Genomic DNA, 25,882 nt, shown 5'->3' on the forward strand with positions numbered 1-25,882 from the left:
TACAGAACCACACTGCAAGGCCAGTTGGGCAAACGTTCCCCGGCGGTTACAGAAGCGGCCATCCATTAACATCGTGTGATCTCACAGCGCACATTCCTGCTGCATTACACAGTCGCCAAAAATGGTTTTCAGTGTTATTTCAGATACCGGGGAACAGGGTCCAATGCAATCCTATCCACTGAGCTTCTTGTTGTGCCGGGATTACATAGAGGCATTGTATCTAGAGAAATAATCAGAGTTTTTGTGGAGGTGCAGTAAAAGTGAGCGCACACGAGGTCTTAGAGGGGGACTTCACTTGTCATCTGCTGAAAATTAACATAATGCGCCACAATGCAACAACGACATTGCTGTGCACATGTTAGTTAATTTCACCTAGTCAGAATTTGGAAACCCAGAAACTATTAGAAGGAAAAAAGAAAAAAAAAACAAACAAACAAACGCAGCTTGCTGTAAGGGGCCTCACACATTGGACAAGACTCACCAATGCAAGTCAATGAGCATGAGGAAAAAAAAAAAAAAGAAAAGGATGGCACACGGACCATAATATTTGTAGAGAGAAAACAAAAAATAAATATAATACCACGCATTGTATAAGGATGCCCTTTAAGAAAATTACGCACAGGACACTCATCCTAGTCACCAACATCAGAGCGAGGTTTTAAACACAGATGAACGAGAGCCATAACATTAGTCTCTGAACCATCTTTTGCATCTTTTTTTCCTGCGGTGTGGTGGCGGCCCCCCAAAATAAATTAATTTAGGCTTGTTTTCTCTTTACCGATTAGGGAAAGTAATTTTACATTATTTAGATAAATCGGACTTCTAGATGCAGGGATGCCATGTGTGCATCTTATTTATTGTTATTTTACTGTACATTTTAGTCCCACAGAACACTTGAGCCTGCGATTGTCTGATCACTTACACTACATGTTGAGATACCCCTGAATTGCAGTGTATAGTAAAAATTATGGTCCCCTATGAATGCCAGCCACACGTTGGAAGGCTGGACTTCAACGAAGCACCATCATGGCAAGCACAGGTGGGGGAGATAGTGACAGAAGTTCAGCAGACCCAAGCTGCTATAGCATCCCATTGGCACCCCATGATCACATCCCAAAATAATCAACAGGTGAGAAGAAACCCCAGACCATGTGTAAGGGGTATACCGGGACCATGTGATACTCTACTCCCTTCCTTCATGTAAATGTAACCTTCATGTAAAACTGTATGTACATATATGTGTTTTGCTAATATTTAATGATGAGCATAGGGAAAGCATAGTACCCTATTGGGCCCACTAGATGGGGCCCATGACACCGTATGATAATAAGTGGTGTAAACAGTTAACCATAGGAGGAGCTAGCTGGGGTAAGGTAGGAACAGTTTCCTAGTTAGAGGCAGTAGGGGACGGGGTGCCCAGGGAGCTGGGAAGGGCGCCAGAGCCCGAGCTACTCAGCAGCTCCACAACATTTAAGTACAGGACCCATACTATCCAGGGCCCACTGGGCCAGAAGTAGAACTGAGCAGCAGCTTGCAGCAGTGTTGAAATGAAGGCTGAAAGCAGGGCCAGGACAGTAAGGGGACGCAGGTGGCTCATGTGGCAGCTCACTGCATGGGCTGATGCCCTCAGATCCGGTGCAAAACGGCTAAGGGAATCCCCAAGTGCAGAGACTTTGGACAGGGAGGGCACTGCGTTACCGCGAGAGGTGGTAGGACCCGGACACGTACTGAAGGCCGTAAGAGGAGAAGCAGGGAAAGTGGAGGATGTGGACTGTACAGAACCGGATGCTGTAAATTAACTGAGAAGGATGTGCTGAGGACAGAAGAAAGCATTAAGCTACTTACGGGTAGCGGCATTTTTCGGAGGCCCATGACAGCACCACGAGAGAGGGGATCCGCCCCTTTAGGAACAGGAAACCCACAGATACAAAAGGGCGGCACCTCTCCCATGCATCAGTTGGATTACAGAGCCTGAGAGGACTAACCGCAGTTAATGACAAGCAAACACAAAATTGCATACAATTAAACACAATGACTTTTAATAAAGTAATACACGTGAGAAGATAACATTCCTTCTTTAAATTATTTGGTTGATTATAAACCCAGGATGTACAACCCCACGTGAAAAGGGAGGGAACTAAGGGTGCGGTCATGGGCCTCCGAAAAATGCCGCTACCCGTAAGTAGCTTAATGCTTTATTCGGACTCCCATGACAGCACCACGAGAGATTTACAGAGATGTAAGCCATTTTTAGGGAGGGACCACAGCCTGTAACACCCTTAACCCGAAGGTGAGATCTGAGGAGAACCCCAAGTCTAACCTATAGTGCTTAAAGAAGGTAGAAGGGGATGACCATGTGGCCGCCTTACATATCTGGTCGACCGACACTCCAGACCTCTCTGCCCAGGATGACGCCATGGCTCGGGTGGAATGTGCCCTCAGATTCTGCGGAGCTGGTCCCCCACCTGTCGTGTAAGCAAGAGAGATAGCCTCCCTAATCCATTTCGCTAATATGTATTTAGATGCTCTAGCCCCTTTCCTTGGACCTTGGTAGGACAGGAATAGTGCATTATCTTTCTTCCAATCATTAGTGACCGAGATATATTGAAGAAGGCATCTCCTGACATCTAAGGTATGGAGCTCACTTTCTTTAGGGTTAGAAGGATTAGGGATAAACGAAGGTAAAACTATCTCCTGCGATCTGTGAAACTGGGATACTACTTTTGGTAAGTAGGCTGGGTCCGGTCTAAGGATAACTCTATCCTGAAGAAATTCTGTATACGGGGGATTTCTAGAGAGCGCTTGGATGTCTCCTATTCTGCGAGCTGATGTTATAGCTATTAGGAAAGCTGTTTTAAGAGACAACATCCTGACTGAGGCTTCATTCAACGGCTCAAAAGGGGGCTTTGTCAAAGAAGAAAGGACCAGATTTAAATCCCATGGTACCATTTTGTTTCTATACAGTGGTCTAATTCTACCGACCGCCTTAATGAACCTCGACACCCAGTAGTTACCCGCAATATTACATGAGAACAGGGCTCCAAGCGCTGAAACTTGTACCCTTAATGTGCTTGTGGAGAGTTTTAACTCTAACCCTCTTTGCAAAAATTCCAATATTTGACGTATTGGTACACCATCATTAATATTAAATTTTGAGGAAGTTAAGAACTTTCTCCAGCTTCTGGAGTAGATTCTTGTTGTTATCGGCTTTCTACTTCTTAAAAGGGTATCGACTAATTTAGGAGAGAAGCCTTTATTTTCTAACAATGACCGCTCAAAATCCAAGCCGTCAAATGAAGTCCCTTTACTTGTGGATGGAGTATCGGCCCCTGGGAAAGCAAATTTGGGATGTCTGGGAGTACCCAGGGATCGCCCACTGACATCGTCCTGAGCCATGAAAACCAGGTTCTCCTGGGCCAAAAGGGAGCAATCAGAATGAGTCTCGCCCGATCTTCTCTGACTTTCCTCACCACTAGAGGTAGTAGGTTCAGTGGCGGGAAGGCGTAGGCCGGAGAAAAATTCCATTTCATGAGGAATGCGTCCACTGCCAGTGGATTTTCCCTGGGATTTAAGGAACAAAAGCTTTTTACTTTTTTGTTCTCCCTTGTGGCGAATAGGTCCACCACCGGTTGACCCCACAAGCGGACAATCTGTTTGAAGATGTCTCCATTTAGAGACCATTCTCCTTGCTTTAGGACATTGCGGCTGAGAAAGTCCGCTTTTATGTTGTCTTTTCCTGTGATGTGCAGAGCAGTCAAAGATTGTAAATTCTCTTCTGCCACCCGGAGGAGATGATCTGTGATCTGCATCAGAGCCTCGGAGCGTGTCCCTCCTTGATGATTTATATAGGAGACTGCCACCCGGTTGTCTGAGAGGATCCTGACGTGGTGGCCCTGCAGATACATGAGGAGGTTTTTAACCGACAACTCGATTGCTAATAATTCTCTCTGATTGGAAGAGGACGTCGAGTATGGTTCCCATTGGCCTTGTACTACAACGTCATTCATGTGAGCCCCCCAACCTGAGGAACTGGCATCCGTAGTCACAACCCGGGACACATCTATCATCCAGGGAACGCCTGCTGACAAATTATCCCTATCCAGCCACCAACTTAGGGATTTGAGAGTCGCTGGTTCAAGCGTTATTTTTTCTTCTAATACACCCCTCAAGATCCTATCCTTAACCAAAATCTCTTTTTGGAGGGATCTAGTGTGAAAGTGTGCCCACCTTACCGCTGGAATGCACGATGTGAGGGACCCCAACAGGGACATAGCTTGCCGCAGGGTCATAGAGGGTGTATTAACTGCTTTTAGAACCTGATGCTGAATCTGAGTTAATTTATTTTCTGGAAGATAACACTGTTGTGTAGTTGAATCTAGTAATAAGCCCAGAAACTTCTGAATTTTTTGAGGCTGTAACCGAGATTTTTCAAAATTAATTATCCAGCCCAGGCGTTCCAACTTAACTCTAGTTAGCTCTAGTTGGGACAAACAGTGTTCTACAGAGTTACCTACTATGAGGAAATCATCAAGGTATGGGACAATAAGGACATTAGATTCTCGCAAGTGAGCCATCACCTCCGCCACTATTTTTGTGAATACTCTAGGGTGAGTGTAATACCGAAAGGAAGAGCTCTGTACTGAAAATGATAAACAACTCCTCCCATTAATACTGCTACCCTCAAGAACTGCTGGAAATCCACATGAATAGGTACGTGGTAATAGGCATCCTTTAAATCGACTACCACCATAAAGCAGTTTTTGAACAGTATCTTTATTGTTGAGCTGATGGACTCCATTTTAAAGGTATGCTTAACCAAATAACTGTTAAGATGTCTGAGATTTATGATGGTTCTATACGTGTTGTCGGGCTTCTGAATAAGAAACAAGGGAGAATAGAACCCTTTCCCTCTATCAGCCTCTGGAACCTGTGTAAGGACATTTTTTGAACAGAGAGACCACACCTCTTCTTCCAGAGCAGATTGCTCTAGAGGATTAGAACGCAATGGAGTTAACATAAACTTATCCCGTGGGGTATGGCAGAACTCAAGAGTAAGACCCCGAGAAATAGTATCTTGCACCCAAATACTATTCGTGATCTTTGACCATTCTGAACCAAAATGTAAAAGTCTACCCCCCACCGGGGCTCCTAGTCATTTGTCCTCCTTCTTCCTTTCTTTTGAGGAACGACGGAACATATATCCCGTACCTCGTCTACGTCTGTCATCCCACCTAGACCGATCCCTTGAAGGTGAAAAGGTACGCTTCCCTCCGCGACCGAACCTTCTTTTATTAAAGGGACGACGGTAGGACCCCAGCAGATTGGGGAACTTCTTTTTGTCATCTCCCGCCTTCTCTAGGAGTTCGTCTAAGGCGGGCCCGAATAGGTATTCCCCTTTACAAGGGATGATGCAGAGTTTTGACCTTGATTGTATATCGCCTGGCCAACATTTCACCCAAAGACCCCTCCTGGCCGCGTTCGAGAGACCTGCTGCTCTAGCCGCCATTTTGACAGAGTCAATAGATGCATCTGATAAGAAAGCAGCCGCTTCTTGGATCAGTGGTAAGGCAGTCAAAATAGAATCCCTTGATGTACCTTCTTTTAACTGAGTCTCTAACTGTTCCAACCAGACCATCATTGATCTGGCTGTACAGGTTGAAGCCACCGCAGGCCTTAAAGAGCCGGCCGCCATCTCCCAGGTACTTTTTAGAAAGGTGTCCGCTTTTCTATCAAGGGGGTCCTTAAGGGTCCCCATGTCCTCAAAAGGGAGAGAGGCTCGTTTTGCCACTTTGGCTATTGCCGCATCCAACTTAGGGGCTTTTTCCCAGTTGGTGACTGCAGGATCATCGAATGGATATCTGCGCTTCTGCGCTGGAGGTAAGGAACCCTTTCTTTCGGGTTTTTTCCACTCTTTATTGATGAGATCCTGGATTTTTTCATTGAGCGGGAAGACTCTCCGTTTTTTCTGCTCCAACCCACTGAACATAATTTCCTCCTTGGAAAGTTGGGGTCTCGGTTCCGTTATGCCCATCGTTCCTCTGACCGCCTTAACCAGCTTATCCACTCGTTCAAGGGGTAGACAGAAGCGGGCGGTGTCCTCATCCGAGGAAGAGGAAGACGCAGCTGAACCGGAAAAATCTTCCTCCTTATCCTCTTCCACTGAAGAATCGGAGAGTAACGGAGCTTTGGACTTAGAGCTTCCTTGAGAAAGACCCTTTAAGGATTGTCTGACCTCCATTCTGATCATCTCCTTCAAGCTGGTGGTCATAGTAAGGGATTCCTCCGCTACCTGAGGGGGGTAAGTAAAGCAATCTAATCCCTGTAGATATAATGCTCTCCCCCTCACCCCTTTCCTGAGACCTCACCGTCTGCTGGATACAGGGGCCACATAACTTTTTAGGGCACGAATCAGGTAGGGGAACCCCGCAGATGCCACATTCCCTGTGTTTCGCCTTCCCGGCACATTTCTTCCCCTATAATGGAACATATGAGGGGAATCATGTCACTGGGTGAACTTTCACGAAGATCACTTACCAGTGCTGCCCAAAGAAAAAGTACCGGAATACGAGGGGGATTTCCACTGGCTGATGCTCCAGACCCCTGTCTGGAGGTGCTTTTGTGGCCAGACTCACTACTCCTCCTGTCGCGATCCTTCCCTTTAGGCTTCTGAGACACCTCTTGCAGCAACTGCACGTGCTCGTCCTCCATCTTCACCATATGGGGCCAGAAGCAAGGGATCACGATCCGGAGTTCCTTTTATAACCCCTCCTCCGGTCAGCAGCTGTGCCTAGCGCTCCCCTGATTATTTCTTTCGGCCTCCCCCTGGTGCAGGCGGTAAGCCCTGGGGCTCAGAACGCCGGCGACGCTATTACCGGTGGGCGCCGCCATCTTGGATTCACTGCGCATGCGCAGGACCCCGGAAACCCGGAAGTGACCGCCGACTCCTCCCCCGGCGTCACCCGGGCTCCCAGCGCTTCAGTATCGGCGCACAGAGCGGCGAGGACGCCGGACAGAGCCGCAGCACCCCCGGATGGCGCCCCCGAGCACCGCCGCATACCTGAGACCCCAGCCACCACAGAAGGAGGAGACCCAGGGGACATACTCACCCGGCGCTGGCCCGGAGACAGGACACCACCGGTGGCTGCTCCCTGCTGGAATGTCGCCACATGCAGCCCTGCCAGGACCATTGCGACATCTACCAGGAACCCCGCACCGGCCGAGGTAGGAGACCCCCTCGCTACCTGAGTCGGCCGGCCGGCCTGGGATCCTTTTGTGAAATCTGCAGGATCCCGTCCCGTTAGGAACAGGAAACCAACTGATGCATGGGAGAGGTGCCGCCCTTTTGTATCTGTGGGTTTCCTGTTCCTAAAGGGGCGGATCCCCTCTCTCGTGGTGCTGTCATGGGAGTCCGAATAAAGTAAAGTTGTATGTTTGAAGTTAAAAGTAAGACCGTGTCTCAATTTGTGTGCCATTGTACGGAGGGGACTGCAGCCGCTTAGAAGAGACCAGGAGAGTGCGGATAACAGAGAGGCAAGTACCCTCATAGAAGTACGCTCTTTGCATGTGACGGGAGGCCAGGGTGCGCAAAAGCCACTAGTCTCAGCCATGACTATGGTCCTGGTCATCCCTCACACCATGCATTGTAAACGCTACGGTCAGCAGAATTTAAAAAAAAAAAAAAGTAGACAGAAGTGGACGAAGCTCAGTTCTGCGTGCAGCCTTTAGAGGGAGAGGATGGCCAATTAGCAGTCATTTGTTGAGGATGGTGCAGGCTCAATTCTTGCACCCGCATCAAAGGACTGAAACACCCTGTATGTTAATTATTTCAAAGTGACAATCCAAGAGAGCCATCCAGTATTGGGAAGGGGTTAAAAAGGACTGCCGGCTTTGTGGACGATTTTTTATTTTATTAAATACATGTAATGGGACATACATATACATTTTTTTTCCCAGATATTCTGCCTTGTATAGCCTCTGTGCTAACAAAACAATCCTTTTAAGGCTATGTGCACACGTTCAGGAATTCTTGCAGAAAATTCCTGAGGAAAACCTGAAATTTTCTGCAAGAAATCTGCTAGAAAACCGCATGCGTTTTTTGCGCGTTTTTACCGCGTTTTTGATGCGTTTTTTCCCGGACATTTCCCAATGCATTTTAAGTGGGAAATCCGCAAAAAAACCGCAAAATTAATGAACATGCTGCGTTTTTTACCGCGATGCGTTTTTACCGCGGAAAAAAAACGCATCATGTGTTCAAAAAGTGCAGAACTCATTAAAAATGATAGGATGCATAATATAAGCAGATTATTTGCGGTTTTATAGCGTTTTTATAGGGAAAAAAACGCAAAAAAAACGCGAATAATCTGCAACGTGTGAACACAGCCTTAAGGGAATGTGTCACCAGGTTTTTGGCACCTAGTTTGAGAGCAGCATAATGAAGGGGCAGAGTCCTGATTCCAGTGATGTATCACCTGGCGGATGCTGTAGTTTCAATAATCTCCTGCTGATGTCCTCGAATGATAAAGTCATTATTTACTATAGTAAACCCGCTGTCATGTAGTCCTCCGTATTCATGAGCTCTGCATAACGCCGCCCCCACCACTAATTGGCAGCTTTCTGCCTATGCACAGTGTACAATCCATGGCGGGGTTATTAATATGGAGCACTACCTGGCAGCAAGTTTTGCAGTCCTACAGCGAATCTCCTGCTGATAAAACGGGGATTTTATTAAAACTACAGATAGCAGTTCAGTAAGTGACACATTGGCGGAATCATGGTCTCACACCATACATCATGCTGCTCTTAGATTAGATGGCAAAAAACATGGAGACTGATTCCTCTGTTCTACAGACAAATTGGTTCAGAGGTGAAAACCATTGAACCCAACTAATATGATGCTTAAAATTTGCTAGTTGGCTCAAAATTTCAATATCCAGAGTAGGTTGTAATTACTTATGACACCTTTCATGCAGGATTATAGAAAAATTGCATCTTTATTATGTCATTATCGCATTGTTAGTAGCTGGTCTATTACATCATCTATTTAGTCTATTGAGTCTTTGGTATTTTATCATCTTAGGGTGACCAATTAAAAAGCTCCGATGACGTAATCCTAATTACAGGTGCATGGCCTACTTTTATAAATGACATGTTTTTTTCAGATATGCCTCCTCGATCTTGCATTAATAAAGCAGATAGTTTTTGCTACACATGAATAGAAGTGACTTTTGCATCACAAAGGCGAAATTTGACTACCATAAGGAAAGCCTACAGCCTGTATTTTGGCTGCATAATAGGAGATCAGGACAAGAGTTGGGCTGCACACATATGCTGCACTAGATGTGCATCACGCCTTATCCAGTAGATGCATGGGAAGAGCCAATCTATGCCTTTTGAACTTCCAAGGATCTGGAGAGAGCCAACCGATCACACTACCAATTGTATGGTAACCCCCATTAGGAAAGGAGTTGCAAGGAAGAAGTGGACTTTACAGTATCAAACACGCCATCTCCAATATGCCCAATACCACATACAGAAGAACTGCCGCTTCCAAAAGCACCAGAAACAGTTTCAGTCAAGTCAAGCGAGGAACGAGAGGGCGCTTAGTGTCATGAAGCATGACCCTGACTTTCCGTCAGCAACCTCACCTGAACCACGCCTTATAACGGCCCCCGTCACAAGTCCTGATTTCACCGGTACCATCAGGGCTGCATGTCTGTGTGAAGTACATACCATGAGGCTACGTTCACACTTTGCGGTTTTTGCTGCGGATCCGCAGCGTTTTTGACGCTTCGGATCCGCAGCAGTTTTCCATGCAGGGTACAGTACAATGTAACCCTATGGAAAACAAAAACCGCTGTGCCCACTTTGCAGATTTTCCCGGAAAAAAACGCGCGGATTTGCTGCGGAAAAAAAGAAGTAGCATGTCACTTCTTTCTGCAGATTCCGCTGCGGTTTTCAACATGCACCAATAGGAAAGTGCTGTTGAAAACCCGCAGAGGAATCCGCAGAAGAAACCGCACAAAAAACCGCAGTAAAAACCGCAGCGGTTTTGCACTGCGGTTTTTGCAAATCCGCTGCGGAAAAATCCGCAGATGAATCTGCAAAGTGTGAGCGTAGCCTAAGTGGGCGGCATCCATGTGCCACGTACCGGAATGGAACGCAGAATACAAATTACAGCTATGCAAAGATAACACAGGTCAACAAAAAAAAAAATTTTTTTCTGGTGTCCAAAATATTTTAATGAATTTGGGGTATTTTTGGGCTGATTCTGAATATGCTATCAGTTTTGCCAGATTGGCTCAAGTTTTTGAGATTTTTGGTATCTTATTTATAGCACTTGTTGGTAAATGCGACGCATCATCTCATTAATTTCTTTGGATTAGTACTTGAACTGAGCAGTTCTCAATATAGTTTTGTGTTAATTAGTGTTCTAAAAGTTTGTTCATAGCTTGATTTTTGCACTAACTTTATGTTGTTGTCTGTTTTCCAGTGAAAAGCATGAACTCATCAAGAAGAAGTTGTCTTAACGATCCAGACTCATTCTGTTACATTTGTGGTGAATACACACTGCCAAAACATAGAAGAAACATAACAGACTTCGTAAAAAAAGTGTATTTTGCCTATTTTGGGGTTATGCTTGGGGACCAAGACAAGTTTTGGGCACCACACATAGTGTGCAAAGCATGTATCGAATTATTACGAAAATGGAGCAAAGGACAAAGAAAAAGCTTCAAATTTGGTGTTCCAATGGTGTGGAGAGACCCAAAAAATCATCATGATGACTGTTATTTCTGTGCAGTGCAAGTGCAAGGATTCAATAAGCATAAGAAACGAAAATGGGAGTAACATGGAATTTGCAAGAAGGCCTGTCCCTCATTGTGAAGATGTGCCTGTACCTGTGTTTACCATAAATAACAGTCATCATGATGATTTTTTGGCTCTCTCCACACCATTGGAACACCAAATTTGAAGCTTTTTCTTTGTCCATTGCTCCATTTTCGTAATAATTCGATACATGCTTTGCACACTATGTGTGGTGCCCAAAACTTGTCTTGGTCCCCAAGCATAACCCCAAAATAGGCAAAATACACTTTTTTTACGAAGTCTGTTATGTTTCTTCTATGTTTTGGCAGTGTGTATTCACCACAAATGTAACAGAATGAGTCTGGATCGTTAAGACAACGTCTTCTTGATGAGTTCATGCTTTTCACTGGAAAACAGACAACAACATAAAGCTAGTGCAAAAATCAAGCTATGAACAAACTTTTAGAACACTAATTAACACAAAACTATATTGAGAACTGCTCAGTTCAAGTACTAATCCAAAGAAATTAATGAGATGATGCGTCGCATTTACCAACAAGTGCTATAAATAAGATACCAAAAATCTCAAAAACTTGAGCCAATCTGGCAAAACTGATGACATTCAGAATCAGCACCCCAAAAATACCCTAAATTCGATGAAATATCTTTGGCACCAAAAATGCTGTTGACCAGTGTAATAGATAGGAAGGATAGATAGATCTCACCGAAACCTAGAATTAGTGCCTTGCGTGTGTTCTTTACTATACATGTAAAACAATGACGTGGGATTCCTGCCCCATTCTCATCCCCTCCATTTTTGATAACCAGCAATGGTAAAGCAGACAGTTGTGGGATGATATCAGATTGCAGCAAATGGTATTTAAGGTTAATGTCAGCAGCCTTCAGTCCAAAATTTGCAACAGTGTTTAGACATGTCTTCGTTATCTGAATTGTTGACAAATGTCCTCTAAATAAATATCAGAAAATTGGCAAACTACTTTGAATCTTTAGGCCATGTTCACACTTTGCGGGTTTTACCGCGGACCTGCAGCTGCGGGTCCGCAGCAGTTTCCATTGCATCTACATTTACATGTAAACCCTATGGAAACCACAATACGCTGTGCACATGCTGCGGGAAAAATCGCGCAGAAACGCAGCGGTTTACATTCCGCAGCATGTCACTTTGTGCAGAATCGCTGCAATTCTGCACACATAGGAATGCATTGATCCGCTAACTTCCTGCATGGGGCTGTGCCCACGATGCAGGAAGTAAGCGGATCATGTGCAGATGGTACCCGGGGTGGAGGAGAGGAGAATCTCCTCCAGGCCCTGGGAACCATATTTGTGTAAAAAAAAAAAAAAGAAAGAAAATAAAATAAAAAATAATTATATACTCACCTCTCAGCGCTGCACGCGGCCGTCCGGTCTGGGTTGCTGTGCGAGCAGGACCTGCGGTGACGTCGCGGTCACATGACCGTGACATCACGAAGGTCCTTCTCGCACAGCATCTTTGGAACCGGACCGCCGCGTGCAGCGCCGAGGAGATCGGGACGTCAGAGGGTGAGTATAAACCATTTTTTTAATTATTTTTAACATTACTATTGATGCTGCATATTGCTGCATATGCAGCATCAATAGTATAGGAGTAAACCCGCAGCGGAAACCGGAAGACAAAACGTGATAAATCTGCTGGGATAACCGCAGCGGTTTTGCCCTGCAGATTTATCAAATCCGCTGCGGGAGAACCCGCAGAGACCCTTCCTACGTGTGCACATATACTTGCAAAAATAAGGTTTCAAAAGTACCGAAATTGGAATGCAGTAAAAACAAACAAAAAAAAAAATTAAAAATGTTGCTTTAGTATCATAGAAGAGCCAACAAACAATTAGGGTATTTTGGTTCTTTTGGTTGTTATATTGATTATACCCCTATATTATTTGTTTTGGTTTTTTGCATATGGTCCTTCCCTTGGGTTCAGGGAACAGAAGATCTTTGTCTTCCTGTTGGCAAGTAAGTCTCTGACTGCCCCCAAAGAGTCACAATCTGTTGAAAGAAAGATGGATTCAGTTCCCATTCCCCCTGTTTTAAGGTTGTCCGGCTGAAGAAATCTGCTTCCTCGTTCTCCTTCCCCTTTATGTGTAGGGTTAATATTTGCAGCTGATGTTCCTTCATAACCTGGAGAATTTCCCGAGCTAGCCGCATTAGAAGCCGGAACCGTGTGCCCCCCTGGTGATGAATATAGGCTACAGAAGTTTGATTGTCCGACGTTATTCGAACGTGGCTCCCTTCTAAATAGGGATGGAACTCCAACATTGCTTTCTTTATTTCTAGCAGTTCCCTGTAGTTTGAGGAACCACCTGCTTCTTCCTCTGACCAGGATTCCCTGAATTATATGCGCACCCCATCTTTTCGTGCTTGCGTCTGTCACTATCACATCTGATATGTGAAGGGACCATGGAACACCCCGTGAGATTCCCAGGATCCAGCCACCAGGCCATGGAGGCTACAGTTTCCAGGGAGAGCATAATCTTTCCTTCTAGACGTCCAGCAAGCTTTCTTTCTCCCTCTAGGACATCTTGCTGAAAGGTCCTGGAATGACACTGGGCCCACTGCACTGCATGATGTCATTGATCCTAGAAGGGATCATGGCCAACCCAATCATGTCACTGAGGAAAGCCAATACTGCTGACACTAGGGCTATAATCCGGTCTCTTTTCCTCTGGTAGGAGACAGACCTGCTTCTCAGAGTCCAAAATAAGCCCCAAGAAGAAGGATTTAACCTTCAGGGGCTGCAGACTCGACTTTTTGAGATAGAGATATAGATATATCCAGACATTGCACTACTAACAAGCTCTTTTCCCATAAATGTGCCGTCACCTCCAGGACAATTTTGGTCAAGATTCTCAGGGCCATGGACAGACCAAAGGGCAGAGCCCTGTAGTGGAATTGATTGTCTTCCTGATGACTAGGAACATGGTAATATACGTTTTTATTGCTGTCTTTATTGACTCCATTTTGAATGGTCTGTAGACCATAAACCTTGAAAAGCCTTTCAGATTGATAATAGTCCTGAACGATTGGTCATGCTTCCTTATCAGAAACAGGGGAGAATAAAATACCCTCCCCTGCTGCTGCAACACCTCTGCTTCAAGGGTCTGTTATTCCTTCCAGGACCTGGGGGACAAGATCCTGAAGCTGTGCGTGAGGGTGGATGTGAACTCTAGTCTCAGCCCCGATCATATAACACTGAGCACCCAGGCATTGGCCGACATTTCCTCCCAGGCAGTTTTATATATTTGTTTTTTAGGTTTGGCTGCCATGACACACTCAGACACTTTAGGCTACGTTCACATTTGCGGTCGTCGCCGCAGCGTCGCCACATGCGTCATGCGCCCCTATATTTAACATGGGGGCGCATGGACATGCGTCGCACTTGCGTTTTGCGCCGCATGCGTCCCTGCGGCGCCCGAGTCCGGGCACAGAGGACGCAGCAAGTTGCATTTTTGCTGCGTCCAAAATCAATGAAAAAAAGGACGCATGCGGCGCAAAATGCAGCGTTGTGCATGCGTTTTGCTGCGTTTTTGTTTGCGTTGTGGCGCCGACGCTGCGGCGCACAACGCAAATGTGAACGTAGCCTATATTGGCATCCCCATATTTGGACAGCTAAAATTTTTCCATATTCTGGTCAACAGTCATGTGATGGGCGGCTAGTGTTTTATTTATTTTTTATTCGAGGGACAAGTTGACATTTTTATTGGTGCCATTTTTGGGTACATTACATTTTTTGATAGCTTTCAAGTCTGATTTTTGGGAGACAAAATTACCAAATTGCTGTTTTTGTTTTTTATTTTATAATACTGTTCCATGTGTGGTAAAACTGGTAGGGAAGCTTTCGGGTCAGTGCGACAACAGCGATACCCATTTTTATATATATTTTTTTGTTTTGCTGCCTGCTACAAACTTTTTTTAGATAGATAAAATGGTTATTTTTGCATCGCTTTACTCTGAGAGCTATAACTTATTTTTCCGTGGGACAAGATGACATTTTCAGTGGTACCATGTTTATTTATATTCGTCTTTATCGCGTGTTATTGCACTTTTTATTTGGCGGTATGATAAAGTTTTTTTTTTTTTTTTTTTTTTTTACAGTGTTCACTAAAGGGGTTAACTAGTGGGACAGTTTTAGAGCGGGTAGTTGCCAAAATATGTACACTTTTTATTGTTTGTTTCTTTACATAAATCAGTATTTATTGGAATTATTTGTATTTTTTTTAAATATCTTTTTACACTTAATATATTCTTTTACGTTGTCCCAGGATGGGACATCACTGTATTGTGACAAATTGCTGATCTGACACTCTGATACAGAGCATCGTCTGACAGACAAGGAAGGAGGAGTGTCAGCTCTTGCTTTTAGCAGGCGCTCACAGGCACCTTCCCTGAAGGACCCAGCGGCCATCTTGCAGACAGAGGTCTCCGCGTTGTCCTGATTGTTTCCATCATCGCATCACGTTGTCCTGGTGGAAGCACACAGAAAGCCCAATAAGTACAATAAGCTCCACAGGGTGCAATTGTATAATATGTTGGGATGGGTGGGTGGTGTGCAATTATATGTCTACCTCTATAGCATTCATTGCTGTCCAAAAAGAGATGCAGAAATGTATGCATCCAAATGCTAAACGTGTGCACATACCCGAACAGATATGTCTTGCACACAAAAAAAAAAACAATAAATAGTTCCAAAGTTCTGTTTCCTTTATTCATTTCCTACTTGCGGTGCTCAGAGCCATGAGTAACTATAGCCGGGCATCCTCCACTTCTCTGAGCAGAAGGAAGTGAGTCACCAACGGGAAGAGGCGACAGTCTTGTGAACAAAAGAAGAAATATCTCAGGCACTGACAAGTCAGGGAAAACTTAAATCAGATTACCTTTCCTACATGGAGAAAATTAAATAAATATCACATTTTTAAATGATATTGCCACTGGAAACCATTGCGGTATAAGTCAATCCATTTACTCTTAGGATGTAGTAGTTGTGCCCCTGTTCTAGGTCTACAGCGGAGTGAGAATCACATACAGGTGCATCTCACTAAATTAGAATATCATCAAAAAGTTAATTTATTTCAGTTCAATACAAAAAGTGAAAAACTCATTATATAGTCATTACACACAGAGTGATCTATTTCAAGTGTTTATTTCTGTTAATGTTGATGATTATGGCTTACAGCCAATGAATACCCAAATGTTATTGTCTCAATAAAATAGAATAATTGACCAAAAAAACACCTGCAAAGGCTTCCTAAGAGTTTAAAGAGGTCCCTTGGTCTGTTTCAGTAGGCTCCACAATCATGGGGAAGACTGCTGACTTGATAGATGTCCAGAGTCTGGAGGAAGAGTGGAGAGGCCAAAATCCAAGCTGCTTGAGGTCTAGTGTGAAGTTTCACCATCAGTGATGGTTTGGGGAGCCATGTCATCTGCTGGTGTAGGTCCACTGTGTTTTATCAAGACCAAAGTCAGGGCAACCATCTACCAGGAAATTTTAGAGCACTTCATTCTTCCCTTTGCCGACAAGCTTTTTGGAGATGGAAATTTCATTCTCCTGCAGGACTTCGCACCTGTCCACACTGCCAACAGTACCAATACCTGGTTTAAAAAAAACAACAGTATCACTGTGCTTGATTGGCAGCAAACTCGCCTGACCTTAACCCTATAGAGAATCTATGGGGTATTGTCAAGAAGAAGAAGAGACACCAGACCCAACAATGTAGATGAGCTGAAGGCTGCTATCAAAGTAACCTGGGCTTCCATAACACCTCAGCAGTGCCACAGGCTGATCACCTCCATGCCACGCCGCATTGATGCAATAGGAGCCCCGACCAAGTATTGAGAGCATTTACTGAACATACATTTCAGTAAGACAACATTTCGGATATTAAAGTCATTCTTCAAGCTGGTGCTATAAAGTATTCTAATTTAATGAGATAATGACTTTTGGGTTTGCATTGGCTGTGAGCCATAATCATCAACATTAACAGAAATAAACACGTGAAATAGATCACTCTGTAATGACTAGATTATATACGAGTTTCACTTTTGCATTGACGAACTGAAATAAATTAACTTTTTGATGATATTCTTATTTAGTGAGAAGCACTTGTATAAATATATACGGCACACACACACACTTTTCTAAAGTTCTGATGAAATTTGAAATCAAACGTTCAAGAGAAAAAAAAAAAAATAGATTAAATATGGCTTTTCCGCAGTCTCTAACGCATACATTGAGGCAAGTGGGAGGTTCAGGCTTCACAGTCTGCACATGAAGTGTGAATGTTCAATGTGTGAAAATGGCCTGATGGACTTGTTGGGAACAAGTCAGTCATCAGAAATAATAGCCGTCTTCATTCCATAAAGTAACGGTTGTATAAAACATTTGGGGTTTTTTAGAATTAAAAATGTTTAATCTTTTTTTTTCTTCTCATTTTGGCCACAATTTTTTTTTTTTTGTAAATCGTTTTTGTTCAAGTTATGTTACTATGAAGCCCCTGTTCAGAGAAGACCCACGAGCCCATAAGAGTTAACAGTTTGGGAGGATGTTGCCAAGTTCTTGCTCTGAACATTCAAAAACATGTGAAGTGTGCAAGGAATTACTGGATCTCCCACACAGGGCAACCCTGTACAAGCCGGAGACGGGGGCAGAACACCGGGATAGAAATGTGTGCAGCGTTTATAGTCAGTACAGACCCTAACAGATCCCACACCACCGCCCAGTGCAGAACATCGCTACAGACCCCAACACCAGAACGTGCCACTGATGACATGAGGCCTCAGGTGCCACAGCCACCTCCATGCCCCCTGTAGCTGTGGTCCCAAAGTTAGCAGTTAATAAAATCTACAAGACCAAATATACTACAGCCAGTTAGGATTACATAGGAGAAAGTTCCCATACACATTACTCACAGCTCACCTTCACCCCCTCCCTGCACAGGTAAGAGCCCTGGTCTAGAAAGCCTTCCAGTAGTGGTTAAAGAGTTTATGGTCCATGGGACTGGTCACAGCAGCTCTGGCAAGATACCTGCCCTCCTAGTCATGTAACAATGGTTATGTATCAGTAACCGGTTTATATTACAAATAGTGCAGGTGATACATTTGTCTTTAGAGATAGGGGCACCAATGTCCTGGATGGTCTGGGCACCCAGGGTACAATGTATCCCTAGATCGAGCAATTCAAGAAGAAAGTACCGCACAAGGCACTACCCAACCGCACATATACTGGGAGCTCTTACATTGAAAATTTCTTCCAAGAAACGGTGAGGACCAAACCCAAAACCGGCCAAACACAACATGGCTGAAGGCCCACTGCTCATCCACTATCAGCACTCTTCCGATTCCCCCCATACACATGAACACTTTGCTCGGCTGAGCGTTCAGGAGCTTTCAAAAGGGAAGAACTGATAAAACCTCTGCCAAATGGCTCTGGCAGCAACTTATCTCCTGAAGAAGAGGCTTTTTCTTGCCCGATCCGTTACAAATAGACAACAACGGAGGTTGCATTAACAGTTCTGTGGCCCATTGGCTCCCATGCTAAAATGACAGACCCGGCAGAGATCAGTTCGTGAATTACGGAGTGAAAGTTGTGTCAGCACAACTGTTTTCTAACAGATCGTTACTGGACATGTGAACATAGCTTTAATGGTTAGCTGATCCCAACCTTAAGGCCCACCACACACAGAATTATATCTGGAATTTAATATCGTGGCCCAATAAATGATGAAGATGTTTGTGGTTTAGTTAGGGCTCAGAGTGGCTTATGTCTCGGTCCGTGTACAGACCACAGGTCTCCTGGCACCTTCAGCCTCATAGACACATACCAGATGGTAAGTGCAGGTCAGGAGACACCTGGTCAGTCTGAACATTGAGGTCTACAGTGTATACAGACTCTCCCTGATAACCTGGCCTGAAAGGAGCTGTCCGGACTGAAAATGCTTGCAGCCTGCTGAATCCTCACATCGCACTGCGAGGATTCTCAGGTACGCCATTTTCATACATTAGGTCACGTGCCGACTAGATGGGCACGGCCTCGCTCACTGCAAGTGTTTTGACATTGTGGTCAAGTCTAGTAGGAATGGGACCATATGAGTGAAAATCGCATACTTGGTGGTAACACCACCGCCCGCTTCTGGAATCCTCAGTGCCCACAATGAAATCTGGGGATTCACATGTCCACAGATTTCTACTCTAAAGCTGGACAACCCATTTAGGTGCAAAGAGAAGCTACTGTTTGTCCTTTGTCCAGTTACAATGTAACAAAAGCAATAATTACAACAATGAATAAATAGAGACATTACAGAAAGAACAAGCGGTATAAAACCACACCCAGCATCAGACCTGCAGACATACCGCCGCACAGGCCGGGCGGTCGCTCTACACAGAGGACGCCTTCCCTTAATACTATGGGTACGTGCACATTTAAAGGGAACCTGTCACCCCCAAAATCGAAGGTGAGCTAAGCCCGCCGGCATCAGGGGCTTATGTACCAAACACATACTGATAGGGAATTTAGGTTGTGAGCCCCATCAGGGACAGCGATGATTATGTGCAAACTGTGAAGTACTGCGGAATATGTAATCGATATATAATATATATATATATATAAATAAAGATTATTATTATTATATACAGCATTCAGTAATGCTGCAGATAAGCCCCCGATGTATCCTGATAGATGAGAAAAAGAGGTTAGATTATACTCACCTGGGCAGGCGGTCCCGGTTCTGTTCCGGTCCGATGGGCATCGCGGTCCGGTCCGGCCTCAGGCTGCGGCTCCGGCGCAGGCGTATTTTGTCTGTCCTGTTGAGGGCAGAGCAAAGTACTGCAGTGCGCAGGTGCTGGGCCTCTCTGACTTTCCTGTGCCTGCGCACTGCAGTACTTTGCTCTGCCCTCAACAGGACAGACAAAATACGCCTGCGCCGGAGCCGCAGCCTGAGGCCAGACCAGACCGCGATGCCCATAGGACCAGAACAGAACCGGGACCGCCCGCCCAGTTGAGTATAATCTAACCTCTTTTTCTCATCTTTCAGGATACATCGGGGGCTTATCTACAGCATTACAGAATGCATTACAGAATGCTGTACATAAGCCCTTGATGCCAGTGGCCTTATCTCACCTTCGATTTTGGGGGTGACAGGTTCCCTTTAATGACACTAATCACTCATAGTTTTGATAAAAACAGTTTTATCAGCAGTAGATCATCACTAGAAGACTAGCAAACCTGCAGCCAGATGGTCCTCCATAATAATATGCTCTGTTTAACCCCACCACTGATTACACTGTGCGTAGGCAGAAAGCTGCCAATCAGTGGTGTGGGCAGGGTTATACAGAGCTCAGCATTCAGATAACTGCTAGATCTGCAGCAGACGTTCATTTTATGAAAACTACAGCTGGTATCAGGGGCTCTGACCCTACATCAAGCTGCTCGCAGATTAGGTGGCAAAAACCTGCTGACATTTCTTCGACATCTCACGTTTACTACCTGGTGCAGTTATTGGTTTAGTAGGGGTAAGTCTGCTGACAGAAGGAATATCCGCCCTCACTGCCCCCCAATGTTTTCTGGCCCCCGCTGTTACACGCTTTCTGCCCTCTTTCGCACACAGGTAATATTTTGCTCGTCAGCTAATGATGAAGTTAGTGGGCATCTCCGGCACACAGCAGCAGGAGCCGGGCATGCACCCTGTGGAGAGGATCAATATTTATTTTAAACAATGAGGAACAATTTTACGACCTGACGTCCACCATACACGTCACACGTTTTTGTAGCCCCCGAATGGCATCGCTAGGAACAAGTCAGCAGCACTGGGCCACCACTGTCACATGGCAGCATTGTGTACTCATCACACCCACTGGCAAACAGAAAGGGGCAAGGGTAAAAGATAAGGAGCGACTGTTTAATAAAGGACAATAACAATGCTGATCTGTTTCCTGAGACCCCCCCCACCCATCAGCATCAATTTCAGCCCTTGTGACATATTGTACACTTTTTACAGTGAAAAAAAAAGATATATAACAATTATTTTTTTTATACATAATTTTATGTATTATATATATATATATATATATATATATATATATATATATATATATACATACATACATACATACATACACACACATATAATCAGTTTTATTTATTTTTTAAATTTTACAGAGGCTCCAAAACTCTTAGGAGTATAAGTTGCAACATTAGCATGTACATAGTCATGTAAGCATCTCCCAGTCAGCTCTGCTACATCAGCTCCAAGAGATGGACAATAAGTGACACATGAATGAAACAAAGTTCAGGAGGCTTCTCAGAGGGAAGCACAAGTCCCAGCACAGCCGATAGTGGTGCCCAGAGCCGCTCCCCCAGCAGACTGCCATGCTCCCCCAGCAGCGCCCCCCTCACCTTGTTCTCCTTCTCCTGCCCGGGGTCCAGGTGGATGGAGATGAGCCGCTGCAGCCGGGCCTTCATTTCTGGGGGTCTCCGCCGCCCTCCCGCACGCCGCTTCTCATGGATGCCGGACCCGCCACTTCCTAGTCCGCTGAGCGGCTCCTTAGGCTTTGAAGCTGCGCTGCCCCGACCAATCCCGCGCTCCGCCCGCAGCAGCTCCACTCTCCATTGGATCAGGAAGTGCGGGTTATTCCTCACAGCCCCCATTGTCCCCCGGGCCGGAGGTCACAGCCCCCTCAGGCGCTGCAGGTTTCACTCACACAATGAAGAGTAATGAGTTTCAGCCACTTCACACTTGGGAGAAGGGAGGAACCCGGAGCTCGGGCACTGTCACACCTCACTGCTGGCTGGGGGCTGCAGGAGAACCACAAGTCCCAGAGTTTCACCCCAAGTATGTATTAGTCTGTGGCAGGGGTGGGCAATTAACTTTCGCGAGGGGCCACATGAGAGACTATGATTGTTGTGGAGGGCAGAACCAATAGCTTGAAAATAATTCTACTCAATATTAATTTATTAATATTAATTGTATCACTTAATATTGACCATAATTAATATGCTGACACCCCCTATATATTGTTGAACCCCCCACACAGCCTCCCTATATATGGCATGATCCCCACACAGCCTCCCCATATACCGTATGAGCCCCACACAGCCTCCCCATATACCGTATGAGCCCCACACAGCCTCCCCATATACTGTATGATCCCCACACAGCCTCCCCCATATACTGTATGAGCCCCACACAGCCTCCCCATATACTGTATGAGCCCCACACAGCCTCCCCATATACTGTATGAGCCCCACACAGCCTCCCCATATACTGTATGAGCCCCACACAGCCTCCCCATATACTGTATGAGCCCCACACAGCCTCCCCATATACTGTATGAGCCCCACACAGCCTCCCCATATACTGTATGATCCCCACACAGCCTCCCCATATACTGTATGAGCCCCACACAGCCTCCCCATATACTGTATGAGCCCCACACAGCCTCCCCATATACTGTATGATCCCCACACAGCCTCCCCATATACTGTATGAGCCCCACACAGCTTCCCCATATACTGTATGAGCCCCCCACAGCTTCCCCATATACTGTATGAGCCCCCCACAGCTTCCCCATATACTGTATGAGCCCCACACAGCCTCCCCATATACTGTATGAGCCCCACACAGCCTCCCCATATACTGTATGATCCCCACACAGCCTCCCCATATACTGTATGAGCCCCACACAGCTTCCCCATATACTGTATGATCCCCACACAGCCTCCCCATATACCGTATGAGCCCCACACAGCCTCCCCATATACTGTATGATCCCCACACAGCCTCCCCATATACTGTATGAGCCCCACACAGCCTCCCCATATACTGTATGAGCCCCACACAGCCTCCCCATATACTGTATGATCCCCACACAGCCTCCCCATATACTGTATGATCCCCACACAGCCTCCCCATATACTGTATGAGCCCCACACAGCCTCCCCATATACCGTATGAGCCCCACACAGCCTCCCCATATACCGTATGAGCCCCGCACAGCCTCCCCATATACCGTATGAGCCCCGCACAGCCTCCCCATATACTGTATGATCCCCACACAGCCTCCCCATATACTGTATGAGCCCCACACAGCCTCCCCATATACCGTATGAGCCCCACACAGCCTCCCCATATACCGTATGAGCCCCGCACAGCCTCCCCATATACCGTATGAGCCCCACACAGCCTCCCCATATACTGTATGAGCCCCACACAGCCTCCCCATATACCGTATGAGCCCCACACAGCCTCCCCATATACTGTATGATCCCCACACAGCCTCCCCATATACTGTATGAGCCCCACACAGCCTCCCCATATACTGTATGAGCCCCACACAGCTTCCCCATATACTGTATGAGCCCCACACAGCCTCCCCATATACTGTATGAGCCCCACCGTATGAGCCCCTCACAGCCTCCCCATATACCGTATGAGCCCCACACAGCCTCCCCATATACCGTATGAGCCCCACACAGCCTCCCCCATATACCGTATGAGCCCCACACAGCTTCCCCATATACCGTATGAGCCCCACACAGCCACCCCATATACTGTATGAGCCCCACACAGCCTCCCCATATACTGTATGAGCCCCACCGTATGAGCCCCACACAGCCTCCCCATATACCGTATGAGCCCCACACAGCCTCCCCATATACCGTATGAGCCCCACACAGCCTCCCCCATATACCGTATGAGCCCCACACAGCTTCCCCATATACCGTATGAGCCCCACACAGCCTCCCCATATACCATATGAGCCCCACACAGCCTCCCCATATACCGTATGAGCCCCACACAGCCTCCCCATATACCGTATGAGCCCCACACAGCCTCCCCATATACTGTATGAGCCCCACACAGCCTCCCCATATACTGTATGAGCCCCACACAGCCTCCCCATATACTGTATGAGCCCCACACAGCCTCCCCATATACTGTATGAGCCCCACACAGCCTCCCCCATATACTGTATGAGCCCCACACAGCCTCCCCATATACTGTATGAGCCCCACACAGCCTCCCCATATACTGTATGAGCCCCACACAGCCTCCCCATATACTGTATGAGCCCCACACAGCCTCCCCATATACTGTATGAGCCCCACACAGCCTCCCCATATACTGTATGAGCCCCACACAGCCTCCCCATATACTGTATGAGCCCCACACAGCCTCCCCATATACTATATGAGCCCCACACAGCCTCCCCCATATACTGTATGAGCCCCACACAGCCTCCCCATATACTGTATGAGCCCCCCACAGCCTCCCCATATACTGTATGAGCCCCACAGCCTCCCCATATAGTGTATGAGCCCCACACAGCTTCCCCATATAATGTATGAGCCCCACACAGCCTCCCTATATACACTGTGTTCCAAATTATTATGCAAATTGGATTTAAGTGTCATAAAGATTTAATTGTTTTGTTTTTCAAATAAACTCGTGGATGGTATTGTGTCTCAGGGCTCAATGGATCACTGAAATCAATCTTAAACACATGTGATAATTGGTTTTCCAGTTGATTCTAATTAAAGGAAAACTACTTAAAACTGATGTTCCACATTATTATGCAGGTCACAGGTTTCAAGTAACATGGGAAAGAAAAAGGATCTCTCTGCTGCTGAAAAGCATCAAATAGTGCAATGCCTTGGTGTAGGGATGAAAACATTAGAAATTTTCCAAAAACATAAGCGTGATCATCGTACTGTTAAGAGATTTGTGGCTGTATCTGAGCACAAATGTGTTTGTGCTGATAAAGACATAATGAGGAAGATTTCTGCCAGGAAAGTTCATCGGATTAAGAGAGCAGCTGCTAAAAAGCCATTACAAAGCAGCAAACAGATATTTGAAGCTGCTGGTGCCTCTGGAGTCCCTCGAACCTCAAGGTGTAGGATCCTTCAAAGGCTTGCTGTGGTGCATAAACCTACTATTCGGCCACCCTTAAACAGTGTTCACAAGCAGAAACGGTTGCAGTGGGCCCAGACATACATGAAGACTAATTTCCAAACAGTCTTGTTTACTGATGAGTGTCGAGCAACCCTGGATGGTCCAGATGGATGGAGTAGTGGATGGTTGGTGGATGGCCACCATGTCCCAACAAGGCTGCAACGTTAGCGAGGAGGTGGAGGAGTCATGTTTTGGGCCAGAATCATGGGAAACAGCTGGTGGGGCCCTTTAAGGTTCCTGAAGGTGTGAAAATGACCTCTGCAAAGTATATAGAGTTAGTATATAGAGTTTCTGACTGACAACTTTCTTCTATGGTCTAAAAAGCAGAAACGTGCCTTCAGTAGCAAAATCATCTTCATGCTGACAATGCCCCATCTCATGCTGCAAAGAATACCTCATTGGCTGCTATGGGCATAAAAAGAGATAAACTCATGGTGTGGCCACCATCTTCCCCTGAGCTCAACCCTATAGAGAACCTTTAGAGGATCATCAAGCAAAAGATCTATGAGGGTGGGAGGCCGTTCACATGCAAACAGCAGCTCTGGGAGGGAAGAAATACAAGCAGAAACTCTCCAAAAACTCACAAGTTCAATGGATGCAAGAATTGTGAAGGTGACATCAAAGAAAGGTTCCTATGTTAACATGTAACTTGGCCTGTTGGGATGTTTTGGCATTAAATAGCTTTTTTGTTCAGTGAATGTGACCTCCTAATGCTACAAATTCCACAAATGAGACTTTATAGTTCTTTAAAACATATCAAATGTTTAGAAATTCTACTGTGCATAATAATTTGGAACAGTGCATTTTGAGTTTTTATTCATTTTGGAGATTATACTGTTATCATTGGGAGGTTTCTTCAATAAAATTCGATGTATAATCTAACGGGTGATGACTTTTATTAGACTGACTGTCATTTGCACCGACCATTTAGGAAAATCTGATAAAAATGTAATTTGCATAATAATTTGGAACATAGTGTATGGCATGATCCCCACACAGCCTCCCTATATACAGCATGGTACCCACACAGCTTTGCTATATACGGCATGAGGCCCTCACAGCCTCCCCATGTATTGCATGAC

General features: G+C 45.6%; 1 protein-coding gene across 3 annotated transcripts in view; it reads right to left on the minus strand.

The window, feature by feature from the left end:
• Positions 1 to 25,882, minus strand: part of TBC1D1 (TBC1 domain family member 1) — a 241,174-nt gene that overhangs the window by 120,788 nt on the left and 94,504 nt on the right. Inside the window, exon 1 of one of the 3 annotated variants that reach the window (XM_077279916.1) lies at positions 21,245 to 21,511. The exons of the other annotated variants lie outside the window; for them this stretch is intronic. Within the exon in view, the coding sequence (XP_077136031.1) occupies positions 21,245 to 21,496 (252 nt within the window). The 5' untranslated portion in view covers positions 21,497 to 21,511. Of the gene's footprint in view, positions 1 to 21,244; positions 21,512 to 25,882 lie in introns of those variants that run through there. 3 annotated transcript variants of the gene reach the window in all.

This window comes from Ranitomeya variabilis, chromosome 1 (genome assembly GCF_051348905.1).
Source record: "Ranitomeya variabilis isolate aRanVar5 chromosome 1, aRanVar5.hap1, whole genome shotgun sequence".
In the NCBI taxonomy this organism is placed as follows: Eukaryota; Metazoa; Chordata; class Amphibia; order Anura; family Dendrobatidae; genus Ranitomeya; species Ranitomeya variabilis.